At 36.8% G+C, this 17,625-nt stretch overlaps 1 protein-coding gene across 4 annotated transcripts in view; it reads right to left on the bottom strand.

Moving 5' to 3' along the window:
* BLTP1 (bridge-like lipid transfer protein family member 1) overlaps window positions 1-17,625 on the bottom strand; it is a 216,933-nt gene that overhangs the window by 25,063 nt on the left and 174,245 nt on the right. For all 4 annotated transcript variants that reach the window (XM_057502585.1, XM_057502588.1, XM_057502589.1 and 1 more), the window contains 7 exons: window positions 16,049-16,302; window positions 9,192-9,407; window positions 5,192-5,372; window positions 4,458-4,659; window positions 2,631-2,792; window positions 1,978-2,117; window positions 686-887 (listed from right to left, as the gene is read on the bottom strand). In XM_057502585.1, the coding sequence (XP_057358568.1) occupies window positions 686-887; window positions 1,978-2,117; window positions 2,631-2,792; window positions 4,458-4,659; window positions 5,192-5,372; window positions 9,192-9,407; window positions 16,049-16,302 (1,357 nt within the window). The remainder of the gene's footprint in view (window positions 1-685; window positions 888-1,977; window positions 2,118-2,630; window positions 2,793-4,457; window positions 4,660-5,191; window positions 5,373-9,191; window positions 9,408-16,048; window positions 16,303-17,625) is intronic.

The following is a 17,625-nucleotide window of genomic DNA, read 5'->3' as shown; positions in this document are numbered from 1 at the left end:
GTGGTCCATATACACAATGGAATACTATTCAGCCATAAGAAAACAGATCCTACCATTTGCAACAAAATGGATGGAGTTAGAGGGTATTATGCTCAGTGAAATAAGCCAGACAGAGAAAGACAAGTACCAAATGATTTCACTCATCTGTGGAGCATAAGAACAAAGCAAAAACTGAAGGAACTAAACAGCAGCAGACTCCCAGAACCCAAGAATGGACTAACAGTTGCCAAAGGGAAAGGGACTTGGGCAGGTGGGGGTAAGTGACGGAGAAGGGGAATAAGGGGCATTACGATTAGCACACATAACGTAGGGGGGTGCACACAGGGAAGACAGTATAGCACAGAGAAGACAAGTAGTGACTCTATAGCATCTTACTATAATGGACAGTGACTGTAATGGGGTATGTGGTGGGGACTTGATAATGGGGGGAATCTAGTAACCACAATCTTGCTCATATATTAATGATTCCAAAATAAAAAATAAATGCTACCCAACTGCTGTTTACTTGTAACAAAATATACTCAAAACTTTTATCTACCGCAGTGTTTTTCTATACTCTAATTCTCAAGTATTCTCCTTTTCCAAAATTTATTTATTTAGAAATACATACTAACTGCTGTTATAAATGTTTATTTCAAAATAGTATTTGGCTTTATACCAGTGGAATAAAAGAATGTTTCCGCACCTGGTATTCCAGTTTTGCTTGCAGAGACCTTTGTTCCACTCTGAGTAGCACTACCTCCAGGGGATAAAGTCTCTGCAGGATAAGTAGTTCCTAAAGTCTCGAGTTCCCCTCGGTTTGAAGAAAACACCAAGTCCAGGGATGGCAGCTTTAGCATGCATTCTACTCTGGATACTGGTAAACAGCTAAACTTGATCTGTGAGGGCTAGAAAGTGCAGAAAGCCAAAAAAACATTTCTAGGAACTAGATGGTTAAATTTCATATTGGATTCCAAAAATTACATTTAATTTCCATTTCAGACTGCATATATCAAATTATTTGATATTTAAAAGGATTGTGTTTAGTGTTCTAGTTTTTCAGATATGATTAACAGTAACCAAAATGTATTAACAAAATGGTATTTTTAAAAAATTGTGAATATTTCAGGAGTTACCTCTGAGTGATACTTAGACATTTACATAATTCAGACTGTTAAAAATGTTCATATTACACGTGTTCATAATCAAGTCTTCTAAAGGAAGTAACTTCCATTATCCTATATTTTAAAAAGGCTATTGTATAAAGTTTGATGAACTCTCAAGCCCTCACTCACTCCATTGTTTTCCTCAGATCTTCAAAAAAGCTAGTGCAAAATTCTGGAAGATGAAACTGAAGCTGTTTTGGCCACAGTGCTATTGTAGAAAATAGTTTGAACAGATGACCATTAGCACTCCTTTTATTCTTGAGATTATGAGATTTTAATTGAGGGTAAATTAAACTCTGAAGTTTGCATACAAGTAGTTTTCAAATCCTCCTTAACGAACGAACTCAACCAGATGCCATTATATACTCCAAAAGGTCATTGACAGGACTGCATTTTAGAATAAAATGTTAAATAAAAACTGCATAACTCTTAGCAAAAACCTAACAAAGGCACTACAGTGGTTTTATATCTCAATTATATTTCGTATCTGCCCAAAGAGGATTGTAATGGCAAGAAATACAGGTGCCATGATAAAAAAGGCATGAAATGATAAAAAAAAAAAGAGGGTTATAACATATTTTCACTTAAGCTACAAAAGTGAAAGATCCAAATTTTGAAAGGCAAAAGATGTATGAACTTTCTCAGTGAAAAGCAAATACATAAAGTTGTAAAAATACTTCCAGAGGTTCAGGCAACCTCTAAGCCATCGTGGATGTACTAAAGATGCATAAACCAGACTTAACCTTTCAGGGAAATAATGTTGGAAATGTTCAAATAAACCTAAGGAAAACATTTTTCTTTGAAACACAGAGGAATAAATGAAGTCCATCACCTGAACTCGTACATAAACCACGACATCTACAGGGAAGGAAGAGTACGCAGATGTTGAAGATGATACTAATGATGTTGTGGATTCTTCCATAGGATCTGGTATTTCAAAATGTCCCATGTCTTCATCTTGTGAGCTGACAGCTGTTAAAATAGTTTTAAGTTTTATTTTTAGGGCATTTATTAAAAGGTCCTTTTCTTTTATGCTAGTATTGAGACTGGGGTTATGAACACACAGAAACATCTGCTTCTGTAGCCCACTGTTCTACACATCTTTCCCTATTCAAACCTCTTCCTCATTTCTCCAAACTCCAATTCCCCTGCTGCTACACCAAATGCTGTACAAAGGAAACAGTTTTCAAGCTTTTTGTCCTGAAGAAGTGTCTAGTCTAGGAGACAGGCTAATGTAGGACTTGACGATGTTAATTTTGTCATTAATGAGCTGAGGCCGTCGGAAAATTATATGACCTCACTAAGCCTTAGTTTCTGTTTGTAAATGAGAACTAGATAAACTCTCAAGTTGTTTTTCAGTTCATAACTCTTTTATATTTATCATAGAATATATCACATAATACATAATAGCATTAAGAAACCCTTCTAAGTAATAGGACCCCAAAATATATGAGTGGGAAGTAAGCAAATAAGGGCAATACTTACTTGTATAATTCCTTTCAATTGGTGTAATTGGGATAGTTTCCAGGGCCTTTTCCAGAAAGTCTAATAGGCAGGGACTTATAACCATTTCTTCTGGCAATGACTGAAGTGCTACCCAGGCATATAACTTGGCTGTTTTCACTCCTCCACTCCCTTTTCCTTTGGCTAGAACATTTACAGAAGTGAGGTGAATTTAATAAACAGTTCCCATAAAACATATGATAATTTTATAAGAAATTAGAATTATATAACCATTTGATCAGCTGAAGCACATTACACTTAAAACCATACAAGAATGTAATAAAAATAGCAAGTTGACAGAAATGTTCTATTAATGTTAGAACACAAAGATGATTAATGATGTATATAATACAATAGTACAGTTATTCCTACTTGCTCTAGCTCACAAATTTTAGTTCAATTTTCCAAGTTTATATTTTGCTTAGTCTCATTTAGCATTATTTTATCCACTTAAGAAGATAGAACTTTGACAACATTTTGTGGCAAGTGAGGAAAAACATCACTGTCTTCAGACTTTCCTATGTTCTTACTGTTTTTTGCTTGCATGTACTTATAATGCTTCCCTACATAGGTTATGATCTCTCTTTCCTTCTACATAACTAAGTATTTCCATATCAGTAGAATGAGGATAATAGTTAAGACTTAGCTACCTTCAGCTTAGGTTGCCAACTCCAACATATATTAGTTCTATAAACTCAGAAAATAAATTGAACTTCTATGAGCCTTATCTTTCCTCATTTGTAAAACAGGGATAATATGGACAAAGATGTGCCTTGCCCATTGAAAAGTGACATAAAAGTATTAGGTGTTATTAATTATGATTCCTGGCTGTTTTGAAGATTTATGTATCGAGCTCCATTTCCCAAATGAAAATTTCTCAAATAATTGTCATCCAGTTTGATATTCCCTTTTTTGGAAATTCTACTATATTAGTAAGGTATGTGTGTGGTATAGAAGCCAGACTCCAAAATAGCTTCCAGTGGCTCTTGCCTCCTGGCATTCATGCCTTGTGGAGTTTCCTTCCACACTGAATAGGGCTGACCTATATAATCAGTAAGATACTGTGAATGTGTATGTGACTTCTGAGGCTGAGTCACAAAAGACATAGCAGCTTCTGCTATGTTCTCTTTCGGATCACTCCTTTTAAAGGGAATCAGATGCCATGTCGTGAAGACACTAAGCGGCTCAGTGGAGAGGCCCATGCAGGGAGGAGCTAAAGCACCAGATTGCTAGCCAGGTGAATGGGACGTGACAGAAGCAGATTGTCCAGATCCCATCAAGCATTCAAATGACTGCAGTCCTAGCCAACATCTTGACTGCAACTTCATTCAAGACTGTGAAATTAGATCCACCTGCCAAACTGCTCCTGAATTTCTGATCCACAGAAACTCTTTGAGGTATATGCCACCAAGTGAAGGGTAGTTAGCTATGTAGTAACAGATAAATAGTAACTCTGCCTATGCCCAAGGTGTTCTGTCTTAAATTTGTAAGTTTGATGCATCCATCTAGATTATAAGTTCCCCAACGTGAACTATGTAAAACTTTTTCTAAATATACATAGATCTAAAAAACTTAACTACTTAATATATTAAATTTATTTTAACTGATATTCTAAGGTATTATCAGTTTGAAAAACAGCCAAAAGTAGTTGGCCCACACTTCCATATACGAATATTATGCAGTCATCATTGATGAGTCTATGTCCTTTTTTCCTTAAATATGTAAATTTGAAAGTCTCAATAGAGCAAGTAGGTGATGACTAAAAATTAAGTTATGGAAAAATTAAAAATAAAGTATATCCTTAAATACCTGAGGGAATAGGTGGGGGTTGGGGAGGAAGTAAGGTGTTAGTCTTGCTCTGGACAGTGCAAGGTAAAGGAGGAGAAGGAGGAGACGCTGCGCTGTCTTTCATACCATACAGCCTGGATTCTTTAGAGAGCGTTCTCGGCAAGGAAGAGCCCCTGGAGGCATGAGGTGATTCAGTCTTTAGAGTCTTGGAATTGTAGTGCAACTGTATTGAAACAAATGAACTTTCAAAAGTACAATTATGCAGGAGAGGAAAATCCAGAAATATAGAAAATGTACTAGAAAAAACACTGGTCCAAGAGTCAGAACCCAGTTCCAGTTTTTACAACTTAGCACTGAGATCGTAGCAAATTTATCATTCTTTTTCATTTTTAAAGCTAAAAAGTCATCCCAGGTAATATTTAAAGTTCTTTCTAGCTTAACATTGTAGAAATCTATAATTCTACAATCTAAACGATACTTGTTTCACAAAGTTGCAGTAGGCAAGTTTTAGCAAATATGTCTTATCAATGTATTAAAAAAAGAAAATTAACCTCTGCCAAAATTTTGTGGCAAAGCTATATAAAAGAAGTGGCAACCTGCAATTTAGATGTTTCTATGTTCACAATGTGGTTATATTAGAGAAGAATGTTGGAAAGTTTCCTTTTAACATAATCAGCAAAGGTAGAACATGTACGACAGAAAAGAAACATTACTACTAGTAATCAAATCTCTTGTCCTAGACATTAGGTTTTTACCTTTACATCAACTCCGGGGATGTAAAATACTGTTGTTTCTAAGTCACTGGGCTTTGTCTGTAGAGATGATGGCACTTTCTTGCCAGTCATTAAATGGGTGGTAGAAGCATAATTAGTTTGAAACTTCTTCTTCTTTGAAGGAGAATCTTGATCTAAACTCCTGGAACTTCTATCATAACTCCTATAAATAGAAAAAGATTTTATCTTTTTAAAAAAGGACATTTATCTCCCTTTCTTCTGCTTAAAGTAAAGCTTTTATTTATGTAGTAAACAGAACGTAATCCTTCATTAATAAAGTTGAAAAAGTAAAGCTCATCCGTGTCTCTAGCTAACCTGGTTGATGCCTTGCATGGGTAATGTTCATGCCGTATGCCCCATAATTCCATAGGGCGGCTACCTTCCTTCTTCCCCATTTCCAGTTCTTTCACATGAACATATCAGATTGAAGTAAATGAAACTGTCCTTTATATAGGTAAAAACAGCCGAATATCAGCAATTTATTATGGATTATGGTCTAACCAAAAATAAAATAACACTCTTTTTATCATTACTATTACATTTGTAAGAACCTAATGTTTAGAGTACCTTTTTATCTTCTCTTTGTATACAAGCCTCATTAGACAGACCATTTAAAAATCTTTTATCATGAAAAATTTCAAACATATCAAAAGTAAACAGATCCATCTCCCAGCTTCAGATTTTTGTCCTACTTGTTTTATCTACATTTCCACCCACTCCCTACCTATCCATTCAGTTATTTTTATTACTATTATCAGTAGTATTTTCTTATACTTTTTTTTAGATTAGGAAGGAAAAGCAAAACAAGATTTAAAGAAAAAGTAACATAACCTTAAGCCTATTTATACTACCATTTTTTTTAAAGAAGAAAATATGAGTTTAATGATTACATACTAACAAGGACATTCAATATATTAACAATGAAATTCAACAGTGTTTACATAGTACAGGTGGTGTGATTTTTAAGATATAAAATATTAACTTCCTAACTACTCTATCGAAAGCACCTAAATGTTGATGCTGCCTTTTACTACTTGCATTTATTACCTGTAGACCTTCTAGCACGTCAGCAAGAAGTGTAGTGTTCTTTTCACTCCTTAGATGAGGAGGAAGATGAGATCAGAGGGGTTAAGTTACTAGCTTTTGGTCCACAGCTGGTAAGTGCAGAAGTCTTTCCAACATGGGATCACCTGACCCCACAATCTCAAAGCCTATGTTCTTCCTACCACATCTTGCTTCAAGTAGAAAGAACACTAGTCTGGAGGTCAGGAAACCTGGGTTTGAATCCAAATTGTGCAATTTAGTAGCTTTTGGACTCCAAGCATAGTATTAGACAATGGTGAGCCTCAGTTTCCTCATATGAAATCTAAATAATATGATCTACCTTATACATTTTCTACAAAGACTGATAAAATATTAATGTATGTGCCTGCTACATTTTAGTTTGGGAGTAATGTTATTGATCTTTGAAGCCTGTGGCTCTTGTGAGTCCTTGAAAATGCAAATGCAATTGCAGCTATGGATGACAACCCGTTTCCACTGCCTTTTATTCTTCCATATAGAATAAATTCCATGAAGCATCTCTTATATTGTAGGGTTATAGAGAAGTCTGTTATCCATATTGGAAAAGAGTTTAAAACTCTTTTTCTCAGTGTTTGCTTGAAGTTATAGTATCAAATGGTTCAAAATTGCCATCTTGGACCAGTGGTTACAAACACAACTTTCTGATCAAATGGAGATATTAGAATAATAATGGAGAGAGGAAGCAGGTTATCTCTTTGTAGTAAAGATTATGCACATCTACTTCTTTCAACTTCTTGGATTGATTATACCATGCATGAATTATGAACGTTGATGTCAGATTTGTAGATATTTAATAGGATTTTTGATTTAAATATAGTTTTACTTTAAAAGAAATTGAATACAAGTCCATTTCCATTTCCTGTATATTTACTCTCAATAGTAGACCCTATTAATAGCATCCTGAGAATCTATACCAACTTTATTTTACATTTAACTTTTCCAAACTGCCAGATAAATATAAGCAGCACTGTGCTTAATCCAGTGTCTTTAGTAAGACTTATCACCCTCGAGTCAACCTGATAAATTACAGCTGTATATATATATATATATATATATTTACACATATATATATGTTTTTTTTCATCTTTTTTAAAGCTCCCCTTCCCTAATATTCTTCTGAAATTCCTATTGTCAAGATCACCAAGCCTTCATGTTATCCACTCCCATGGATACTTCTCTTTTCTCATTTTCCAGAGCTCCTGGTTATGGCAGCATTCCACAAAGCTGGTTACTCCCTCCTTAGGACATTTCTTCTCTTATAGTTTTCATATCATGCCTCCTGGTTTTCCGATGTGACTGGCTGCTGATTCTCTTGATGCTTTGTGGCCCCTCTCGCCATATTTTTTTTATTATTAGGGTATCATTGATATACAATCTTATGAAGGTTTCACACGAACAACATTATGGTTACTATATTCCCCCCTATTATCAAGTCCCCACCACATACCCCATTACAGTCACTGTCCATTAGCATAGTAAGATGCTATAGAGACACTACTTGTCTTCTCTGTGCTATACTGCTTTCCCCATGGCTCCCCTATATTATGTGTGCTAATCATAATACCCCTTAATCTCCCTCCCTCCCCACCAGCTCTCCCCTACCCCATCCCTTTGGTAACTGCTAGTCCATTCTTGGGTTCTGTGAGTCTGCTGTTGTTTAGTTCCTTCAGTTTTTGCTTTGTTCTTATACTCCACAAATGAGTGAAATCATTTGGTACTTGTCTTTCTCTGCCTGGCTTATTTCAGTGAGCATAATACTCTAGCTCCATCCATGTTGTTGCAAACGGTAGGATCTGTTTTCTTCTTATGGCTGAATAGTATTCCATTGTGTATATGGACCACATCTTCTTTAATCATTCATCTAATGATGAACACTTAGGTTGCTTCCATTTCTTGGCTATTGTAAATAGTGCTGTGATAAACATAGGCATGCATACGTCTTTTTGAATCTGGGATCCTGCATTCTTAGGGTAAATTCCTAGGAGTAGAATTCCTGGGTCAAATGGTGTTTCTATTTTTAGTTTTTTGAGGAACCTCCATACTGCTTTCCACAATAGTTGAACTAATTTACATTCCCTCCAACAGTGTAGGAGGGTTCCCCTTTCTCCACATGCTGGTCAGCATTTGTTGTTGCTTGCTTTCTGGATGTTGGCCATCCTAACTGGTGTGAGGTGGTATCTCACTGTGGTTTTAACTTGCATTTCCCTGATGATTAGTGATGTGGAACATCTTTTCATGTGCCTGTTGGCCACCTGAATTTCTTCTTTGGTTCAGATCCTCTGACCATTTTTTAATTGGGTTATTTGTTTTTTGGGAATGGAGGTGTGTGAGGTCTCCATATATTTTGGATGTTAATCCCTTATTGGATATGTCATTTATGAATATATTCTCCCATATACTACCATTTTTTTAAATGGTGGAAACAAACAGGAAAGCTTCAGTTATATTCTGAATAACATCCCAGTATACTGAGGCCTCTTTGTGCAACTTTCCCAAACTTACTTATTTCTTCATGAATTAATCAAAACTTTCAATAACCAAGATAAGCTCTGAATACTGCACCATTCTTTAAAATAGAAATGTGCACAATACAAGAACAGAGACCAAATGAGAAATCAATGCTTGTTTAAATGAGAATTCCAAAGACGAAACTATTCAACAAATTTTCTAGAGTCTAAAATCAGACATTCATTTCTAGTTGCCAGAAAATATTACACACCTGAATGAGGAAATGGTATGTTATACAAACAACTACTCAAACATCACAACTATGATTAAATCTACTCTTTAAATTTGCATTTGGAGACATGGCAGGGGAAATTTGTTGTAACTCAGTGATATGTAAATATTATTTCTATTATTAAGAAAGTTACACTACCTTTTCTGACCAATTTCTTACCTTCTCAAGCTTGTATCATCGTGTTCTTGTAGAAGGGTGGTTGGGTGAAGCACACATTTTCCACTATCAATTTCAACCCGTATATCAAGTTCAAAATCAATATTTCTCTCTGTTGCTGTGCCACTAAGACTTCGGTTGACTGGTGTTGTCGGCCAGCGTTCTGTAAACAGCTGATGAACAGCAGCAAAGCCTGTTGCTTTTTTACGAGATGTGTGTCTACACAAAGAAAGGGTAGAATTCCATTGTAGTGAAATGGGAAGTTTCCAATGAACTATTTTCCAATGTGTTACATGAGCACATGGTCTCCAATGGTCTGTACATATATTTTACTGTTTTATAGATTCACACCAATTACTCAACTTTCTCATACTAACTGAATTTTTTCCTAAGTTTAATGGAGTCATATTTTTAGTCAACAACTATGTACCGAGTAAGTGTTAAGTGCCAGGCAATGTACTGGATGCTGAGGATGCAGGCACAATCACTGCTATTAAAAAGTCTGAATATCAGTGTTTGAACTATGTTCTACATTCCGAAGATTTCATTTTTGCACATTATAAAATGTAAATACTATATTCCAGATTTTATTAAAAGAGAGAAGAGGGGAAGAAAAGAAATATGGAGCTAACTTAACTTGTGTAAACCATGGGTATGTCTCTTAGTCCCACTCTGGCTAGGCATATTAAGATTTTTCTCTATAAAAACAAACAGTTGATCCAGGAGCAAGATGGCGGTGTGAGTAGAGTAGCGGAAATTGCCTCACAAAACCATATATATTTTTGAAAATACAACAAATACAATTATCCCTAAAAGAGAGACCAGAAGATACACGACAACAGCCAGGCTACATCTACACCTGCGAGAACCCAGTGCCTCACGAAGGGGGTAAAATACAAGCCTCAGCCTGGTGGGACCTAAGCGCCCCTCACCGCAGCTCCCCGGCAGGAGGAGAGGAGTCAGAGTGGGGAGGGAGAGGGAGCCCAGGACTGCTAAATACCTAGCCCTAGCCATCCACACTGGGAGTGCAGACACACAGAGCGTGGTGTGCTGAATACTGGGGAAATGGAACAGTAAAACCTGGGAGCAGGTCTCCACAGCTGGTGTCCCTGGGACAAAGAAAAGCGAGTGCTTTTTGAAAGTCCTAAAGGGACAGAGACCCAACCACTGGACAGAAGCGTCCCAGGACACTTAGCCCAGCAGCTGGGAATCCCGGGGAACTCCGGGCACCCTAACCCCCTGGGTGACAGCACAGCTCTGAGGCCCCTCACAGCGATAAACAGGCTCCTGCCCATTCCCCTTCCAACGCAGCTCCACCAGAGTGGAGCAGCAGCCTGAGGCCGGCCATGCCCAAAGTAACCATGGAACTTAACTCCACAGCAGCTGGGCAAGAATCAGACACCCCATCTGCGTGCAGCTGCCCAGCACAAACCGCTAGGGGTCGCCATTCTCCCAGGAGAGGAAGGCCACAAACTAGCAGGAAGGGACGTTCTCCCAGCCGACACACACGCCAGCTCCCCAAAACTACATCTATTGCCATGAAAAGGCAGAGGAATTTGATCCAGACCAAAATCACAGAGACAACCCCTGAGAAGGAGCTTGGAGAGATAGACCTAACCAATCTCCTTGAAAAAGAATTCAAAATAAACGTCATAACCATGCTGATGGAGCTGCAGAGAAATATGCAAGAGCTCAGGGATGACGTCTGGAAGGAGATTACAGAAATGAAAAAAATCTCAGGAAAGATTTATAAGTAGAATGGATGAGATGCAAGAGGCCATTGATGAAATAGAAACCAGAGAACAGGAATGCATAGAAGCTGATGCAGAGAGAGATAAAAGGATCTCCAGGAAAGAATCAATATTAAGAGAACTGTGTGACCAATTCAAATGGAACAATATTCGCATTTAGGGGTACCAGAAGAAGAAGAGAGAGAAAAAGGGATAGAAAGTGTATTTGAAGAAATAATTGCTGAAAACTTCCCCAAAATGGGGGAGGAAATAGTTGCTCAGACCACAGAAGTACCAGAACTCCCAACAGAAGGGACCCAAGGAAGACAATACCAAGACACATAATAATTAAGGTGGCAAAGATCAAGGACAAGGACAGTTTAAAGGCAGTTAGAGAGAGGAAAAAGGTCACCTACAAAGGAAAACCCATCAAGCTATCATCAGACTTCTCAACAGAAACCTTACAGGCCAGAAGAGAATGGCATGATATATTTAATGCAATGAAACAGAAGGGCCTTGAACCAAGGATACTGTATCCAGCACAATTATCATTTAAATATGAAGGAGGGATTAAACAATTCCCAGATAAGCAAAAGTTGAGCGAATTTGCCTCCCACAAACCACCTCTACAGGGTATGTTAGAGGGACTGCTCTAGATGGGAGTACTCCTAAGACTAAATAGATGTCATCAGAGAAAATAAAATCACAGCAAAGAAAGCAGACCGACCAAATACTAACTAAAGGCAAAAAATAAAATCAACTACCCACAAAAGCAGTTAAAGGAAGCACAAAAGAACACAGAATAAAACACCCAACATATAAAAATGGAGGAGGAGGAATAAGAAGGGAGAGAAATAAAGAATCACCAGACAGTGTTTATAACAGCTCAATAAGCGAGTTAAGTTAGACAGTAAGATACTGAAGAAGCTCACCTTGAACCTTTGGTAACCACGAATCTAAAGCCTGCAATGGCAATAAGTACATATCATTCGCTAATCACCCTAAATGTAAATGGACTGAATGCACCAATCAAAAGACACAGAGTAACAGAATGGACAAAAAAGCAAGACCTATCTATATGCTGCTTACAAGAGACCCACCTTAAACCCAAAGACATGCATAGACTAAACATCAAGGGATAGAAAAAGATATTTCATGCAAACAACAAGGAGAGAAAAGCAGGTGTTGCAGTACTAGTAACAGACAAAATAGACTTCAAAACAAAGAAAGTAACAAGAGATAAAGAAGGACATTACACAATGATAAGGGCTCAGTCCAACAAGAGGATATAACCCTTACAAATATATATGCACCCAACACTGGAGCACCATCATATGTGAAACAAATACTAACAGGATTAAAGGAGGAAACAGAATGCAATGCACTGACTTTAGGAGACTTCAGCACAACACTCAGTCCAAAGGATAGATCCACCAGACAGAAAATAAGTAAGGACACAGAGGCACTGAACAACACACTAGAACAGATGGACCTAATAGACATCTACAGAACTCTACATCCAAAAGCAACAGGATACACATTCTTCTCAAGTGCACATGGAACATTCTCCAGAATAGACCACATACTAGGCCACAAAAAGAGCCCCAGTAAATTCAAGAAGATTGAAATTCTACCAACAAACTTTTCAGACCACAAAGGTATAAAACTAGAAATAAATTGTACAAAGAAAGTAAAAAGGCTCACAAACACATGGAGGCTTAACAACATGCTCCTAAATAACCAATGGATCAATGACCAAATTAAAATAGAGATCAAGCAATATATGGAAAGAAACGACAACAATAATACAAAGCCCCAACTTCTGTGGGACACAGAGAAAGCAGTCTTAAGAGGAAAGTATATAGCAATCCAGGCATATTTAAAGAAGGAAGAACAATCGCAAATGAATAGTCTAACGTCAAAATTAATGAAATTGGAAAAAGAAGAACAAATGAGGCCTAAAGTGAGCAGAAGGAGGGACATAATAAAGATCAGAGAAGAAATAAATAAAATTGAGAAGAATAAAACAACAGAAAAAATAAATGAAACCAAGAGCTTGTTCTTTGAAAAAATAAACAAAATAGACAAGCCTCTAGCCAGACTGAGTAAGAGAAAAAGAGAATCCACACACATCAACAGAATGAGAAACGAGAAAGGAAAAATCACGACGGACCCCATAGAAATACAAAGAATTATTAGAGAATACTATGAAAACCTATATGCTAACAAGCTGGAAAACCTAGAAGATATGGATAACTTCCTAGAAAAATACAACTTTCCAAGACTGATCAAGGAAGAAACAGAGAATCTAAACAAACCAATTACCAGCAAAGAAATTGAATCGGTAATCAAAAAACTACACAAGAACAAAGCCCCTGGGCCAGATAGATTTACCTTGGAATTTTATCAGACACACAAAGAAGATATAATACCCATTCTCCTTAAAGTTTTCCAAAAAAATAGAAGAGGAGGTAATACTCCCAAACTTATTCTATGAAGCCAACATCATCCTAATACCAAAACCAGGCAAAAACCCCCAAAAAAGAAAATTACAGAGCAATATCCCTGATTAATGTAGATGCAAAAATACTCAACAAAATATTAGCAACTCGAATTCATGCACCACATAAAAAAAAAGGACAAAAACCACATGATCATCTCCATAGATGGTGAAAAAGCATTAAACAAAATTCAACATCCAGTCATGACAAAAACTCTCAACAAAATAGGTATAGAGGGCAAGTACCTCAACATAATAAAGGCCATATATGATAAACCCACAGCCAACATCATACTGAACAGCAAGAAGCTGAAAGCTTTTCTTCTGTGATCGGGTACAAGACTGTGATGCCCACTCTCCCCACTGTTATTCAACATAGTACTGGAGGTCCTAGCCACGGCAATTAGACAAAACAAAGAAATACAAGGAATCCAGATTGGTAAAGAAGTTAAACTGTCACTATTTCCAGATTACATGATATTGTACATAAAAAACCCTAAAGACTCCATTCCAATACTACTTGAACTAATATCGGAATTCAGCAAAGTTGCAGGATACAAAATTAACACACAGAAATCTGTGGCTTTCCTATACACTAACAATGAACTAATAGAAAGAGAAATCAGGAAACCAATTCCATTCACAACTGCATCAAAAAGAATGAAATACCTAGGAATAAACCTAACCAAAGAAGTGAAAGACCTATACCCAGAAAACTATAAGACACTCTTAAGAGAAGTTAAAGAGGACACTAACAAATGGAAACACATCCCATGCTCTTGGCTAGGAAGAATTAATATTGTGAAAACGGCCTTCCTGCCCAAAGCAATATACAGATTTGATGCAATCCCTATCAAATTACCAACAGCATTCTTCAACGAACTGGAACAAACAGTTCAAAAATTCATATGGGAAACACCAAAGACCCTGAATAGCCAAAGCAATCCTGAGAAGGAAGATTAAAGTTGGGGGGATCTCGCTCCCCAACTTCAAGCTCTACTACAAAGCCACAGTAATCAAGACAATTTGGTACTGGCACAAGAACAGACCCACAGACCAGGGGAACAGAATAGAGACTACAGACATTAACCCAAACATATATGGTCAATTAATATTTGATAAAGGAGCCATGGACATACAATGGGGAAATGACAGTCTCTTCAACAGATGGTGCTGGCAAAACTGGACAGCTACATGTATGAGAATGAAACTGGACCAATGTCTAACCCCATACACAAAAGTAAATTCGACATGGATCAAAGACCTGAATGTAAGTCAAGCAAAAAGCCATAAAACTTTTAGAAAAAACATAGCCAAAAATCTCTTGGACATAACCATGAGTGACTTCTTCATGAACATATTTCCCCGGGCAAGGGAAACAAAGGCAAAAATGAACAAGTGGGACTATATCAAGCTGAAAAGCTTCTGTACAGCAAAGGACACCACCAATAGAACAAAAAGGAACCCTAAAGTATGGGAGAATATATTCATAAATGACAGATCCAATAAAGGGTTGACATCCAAAATATATAAAGAGCTCGTGCACCTCAACAAACAAAAAGCAAATAATCCAATTAAAAAATGGGCAGAGGAGCTGAATAGACAGTTCTCCAAAGAAAAATTCAGATGGCCAACAGACACATGAAAAGATGCTCCACATCGCTAGTCATCAGAGAAATGAAAATTAAAACCACAATGAGATATCACCTCACACCAGTAAGGATCACCACCATCCAAAAGACAAAAAACAACAAACGTTGGCGAGGTTGTGGAGAAAGGGGAACCCTCCTACACTGCTGGAGGGAATGTAAATTAGTTCAATCATTTTGGAAAGCAGTATGGAGGTTCCTCAAAAGCTCAAAATAGAAATACCATTTGACCCAGGAATTCCACTTCTAGGAATTTACCCTAAGAATGCAGCAGCCCAGTTTGGAAAAGGTAGATGCACCCCTATGTTTATCGCAGCACTATTTACAATAGCCAAGAAATGGAAACAACCTAAGTGTCCATCAGTAGATGAATGGATAAAGAAGATGTGGTACATATACACAATGGAATATTATTCAGCCATAAGAAGAAAACAAATCTTACCATTTGCAACAACATGAATGGAGCTAAAGGATATTATGCTCAGTGATATCAGCCAAGTGGAGAAAGACAAGTACCAGCTTAGTTCACCCATATGTGGAGTATAAGAAAAAAGAAAGACTGAAGGAATAAAACAGCAGCAGAATCACAGAACCCAAGAATGGACTAACACTTACCAAAGGGAAAGGGACTGGGGAGGATGGGTGGGAAGGGAGTGATAAGGGCGGGGAAAAAGAAACGGGGCATTACGATTAGCATGTGTAATGTGGGGGTGGGGGGCATGTGGAGGGCTGTCCAACACAGAGAAGACAAGTAGTGATTCTACAGCATCTTACTATGCTGATGAACAGTGACTGTAATGGGGTTTGTGGGGGGGATTTGCTGAAGGGGGGAGCCTAGTAAACATAATGTTGTTCATGTAATTGTAGATTAATGATAACAAAATAAAAAACAAAACAAAATAAAAAAGTAACTTATAATGCTTGCAGCTCACTTCTAGATTCTGAGACGACATAAGGATCTCAAAACAAAAGGCTACTCACGAGGGTTTCCTGTATATATAAAATCTTTCTTTCTCATGCTCTTCATCCTTTTCATCCTTCTCAGAATCTTCACTAGTAGAAGACAAACTGTCATCCCGTCGGCCCTCTTCAGGTTGGAGAGGAATGCCTGGTGGGAAACCTCCCGGAGTTTTGGGGGAACTGAACACAGAACATGAGCCTTCACTGTTTGACGAGTAATGGGATGGACCTTCGATGGTTACTGAGAGAAGGTCCAGTTCTGTCTCCTCTGGAAACTGATTGTAAAAAGAGGAAACATGAATCAGGATAATACAGATCTCTTCTTAATTAAAAAAATTTAAAAAAAGGAAAAATAAATGTTTAAACATTTAAAAATTCTCTGAGTTGAATTTTCTCACTCTGAATTGGAAGAAAGATCAGATATATGAAATGGCACACCAAGGAAGGAAGCAGACGGTCAGGCCACAGAAAGCCACACCACTGACACACTAAAAATTAGTGAAGTTATACTTTGGATAAATACATATCATATTAATTAGTACATGTAATTCTTTAAAGCATAAGTTAATCATGCTGCAGAGACAAAGAAACAATGTGATCAATGGTAAATCCGAAGAGCAAGAAAGCATGTTAGTGACTGACAGCATGCAGTGTGAGAACAGATGTACTTCATGCTTCTAGGGGCTTTTGTGGATATAGCTTTTAAAAATGAGCCCCTAACAGGCAAAAGAAAGATGTGCAAATAATTACATAACTAAAAGTATCAATCAGTCGAACTTAAGAATGCTATATTTTAAGGTGAGTAGTTTGTATAAACATCATATTACTAACTGATAATTGTACCAGGCCATTGCACTTAGGTAGGCCAAAAAAACCAAACAACTTTCCTGTGACCTAATTTTGATTCCTAATTCTGAGACTTGCTTGAATACCCTTTGAGAATGCGATAAGCCTCTCTGCAAAGTGTAATGGGCAAGGTAATTCAATTTACTGATGCTACTGTTAGATAGTGAAATCCTAAAATTGAGATTTCAAACAGGTAGAAAATCTAGCTTTTTTTCATTTTTTATAATATATGTTATTTAGTAATTAAGTAAATCAGATTTTATTTATCAGAATATCTTCAATTTTTAAAACTGTGGGTAAGAGTTTATGTAAGTAAATGTCCCTTTGTTTTATATTTATTTTATGTTTAACTATGCTTTATTCTATTTTTGTAATTTATTATTTTTACGTACTATTTTTTATAAATAGCATACACTGCTATTTAAAAATAGGACTGAATCAATTCAAATGTTAATGCCTTGAAGGATTACTTAATCGTTTCTCAAATATACATCCATTGAATCATTACACTGAACACCTGAAACTAATATAATGGTAGATGTCAATTATATCTCAATAACCATAAATGTTGGACAGAAAAAAAGTCAGTTAGTGAAATCCATCCAACTCGTAGTAATTCATTTATTTCCAAGTTCATTTTTAGAAAAAAAAGTACATTTTTATCAAGCTCACTATTATAATCTAATAGTCTAAAACAAAATTCAATTTTACTAAATTTAGTGTAACTGTGATATATAGAGAGAATCTCACTT

Source organism: Manis pentadactyla, chromosome 5 (genome assembly GCF_030020395.1).
Source record: "Manis pentadactyla isolate mManPen7 chromosome 5, mManPen7.hap1, whole genome shotgun sequence".
Taxonomy (NCBI): Eukaryota; Metazoa; Chordata; class Mammalia; order Pholidota; family Manidae; genus Manis; species Manis pentadactyla.
This window is presented reverse-complemented; position numbering and strand designations above follow the sequence as displayed.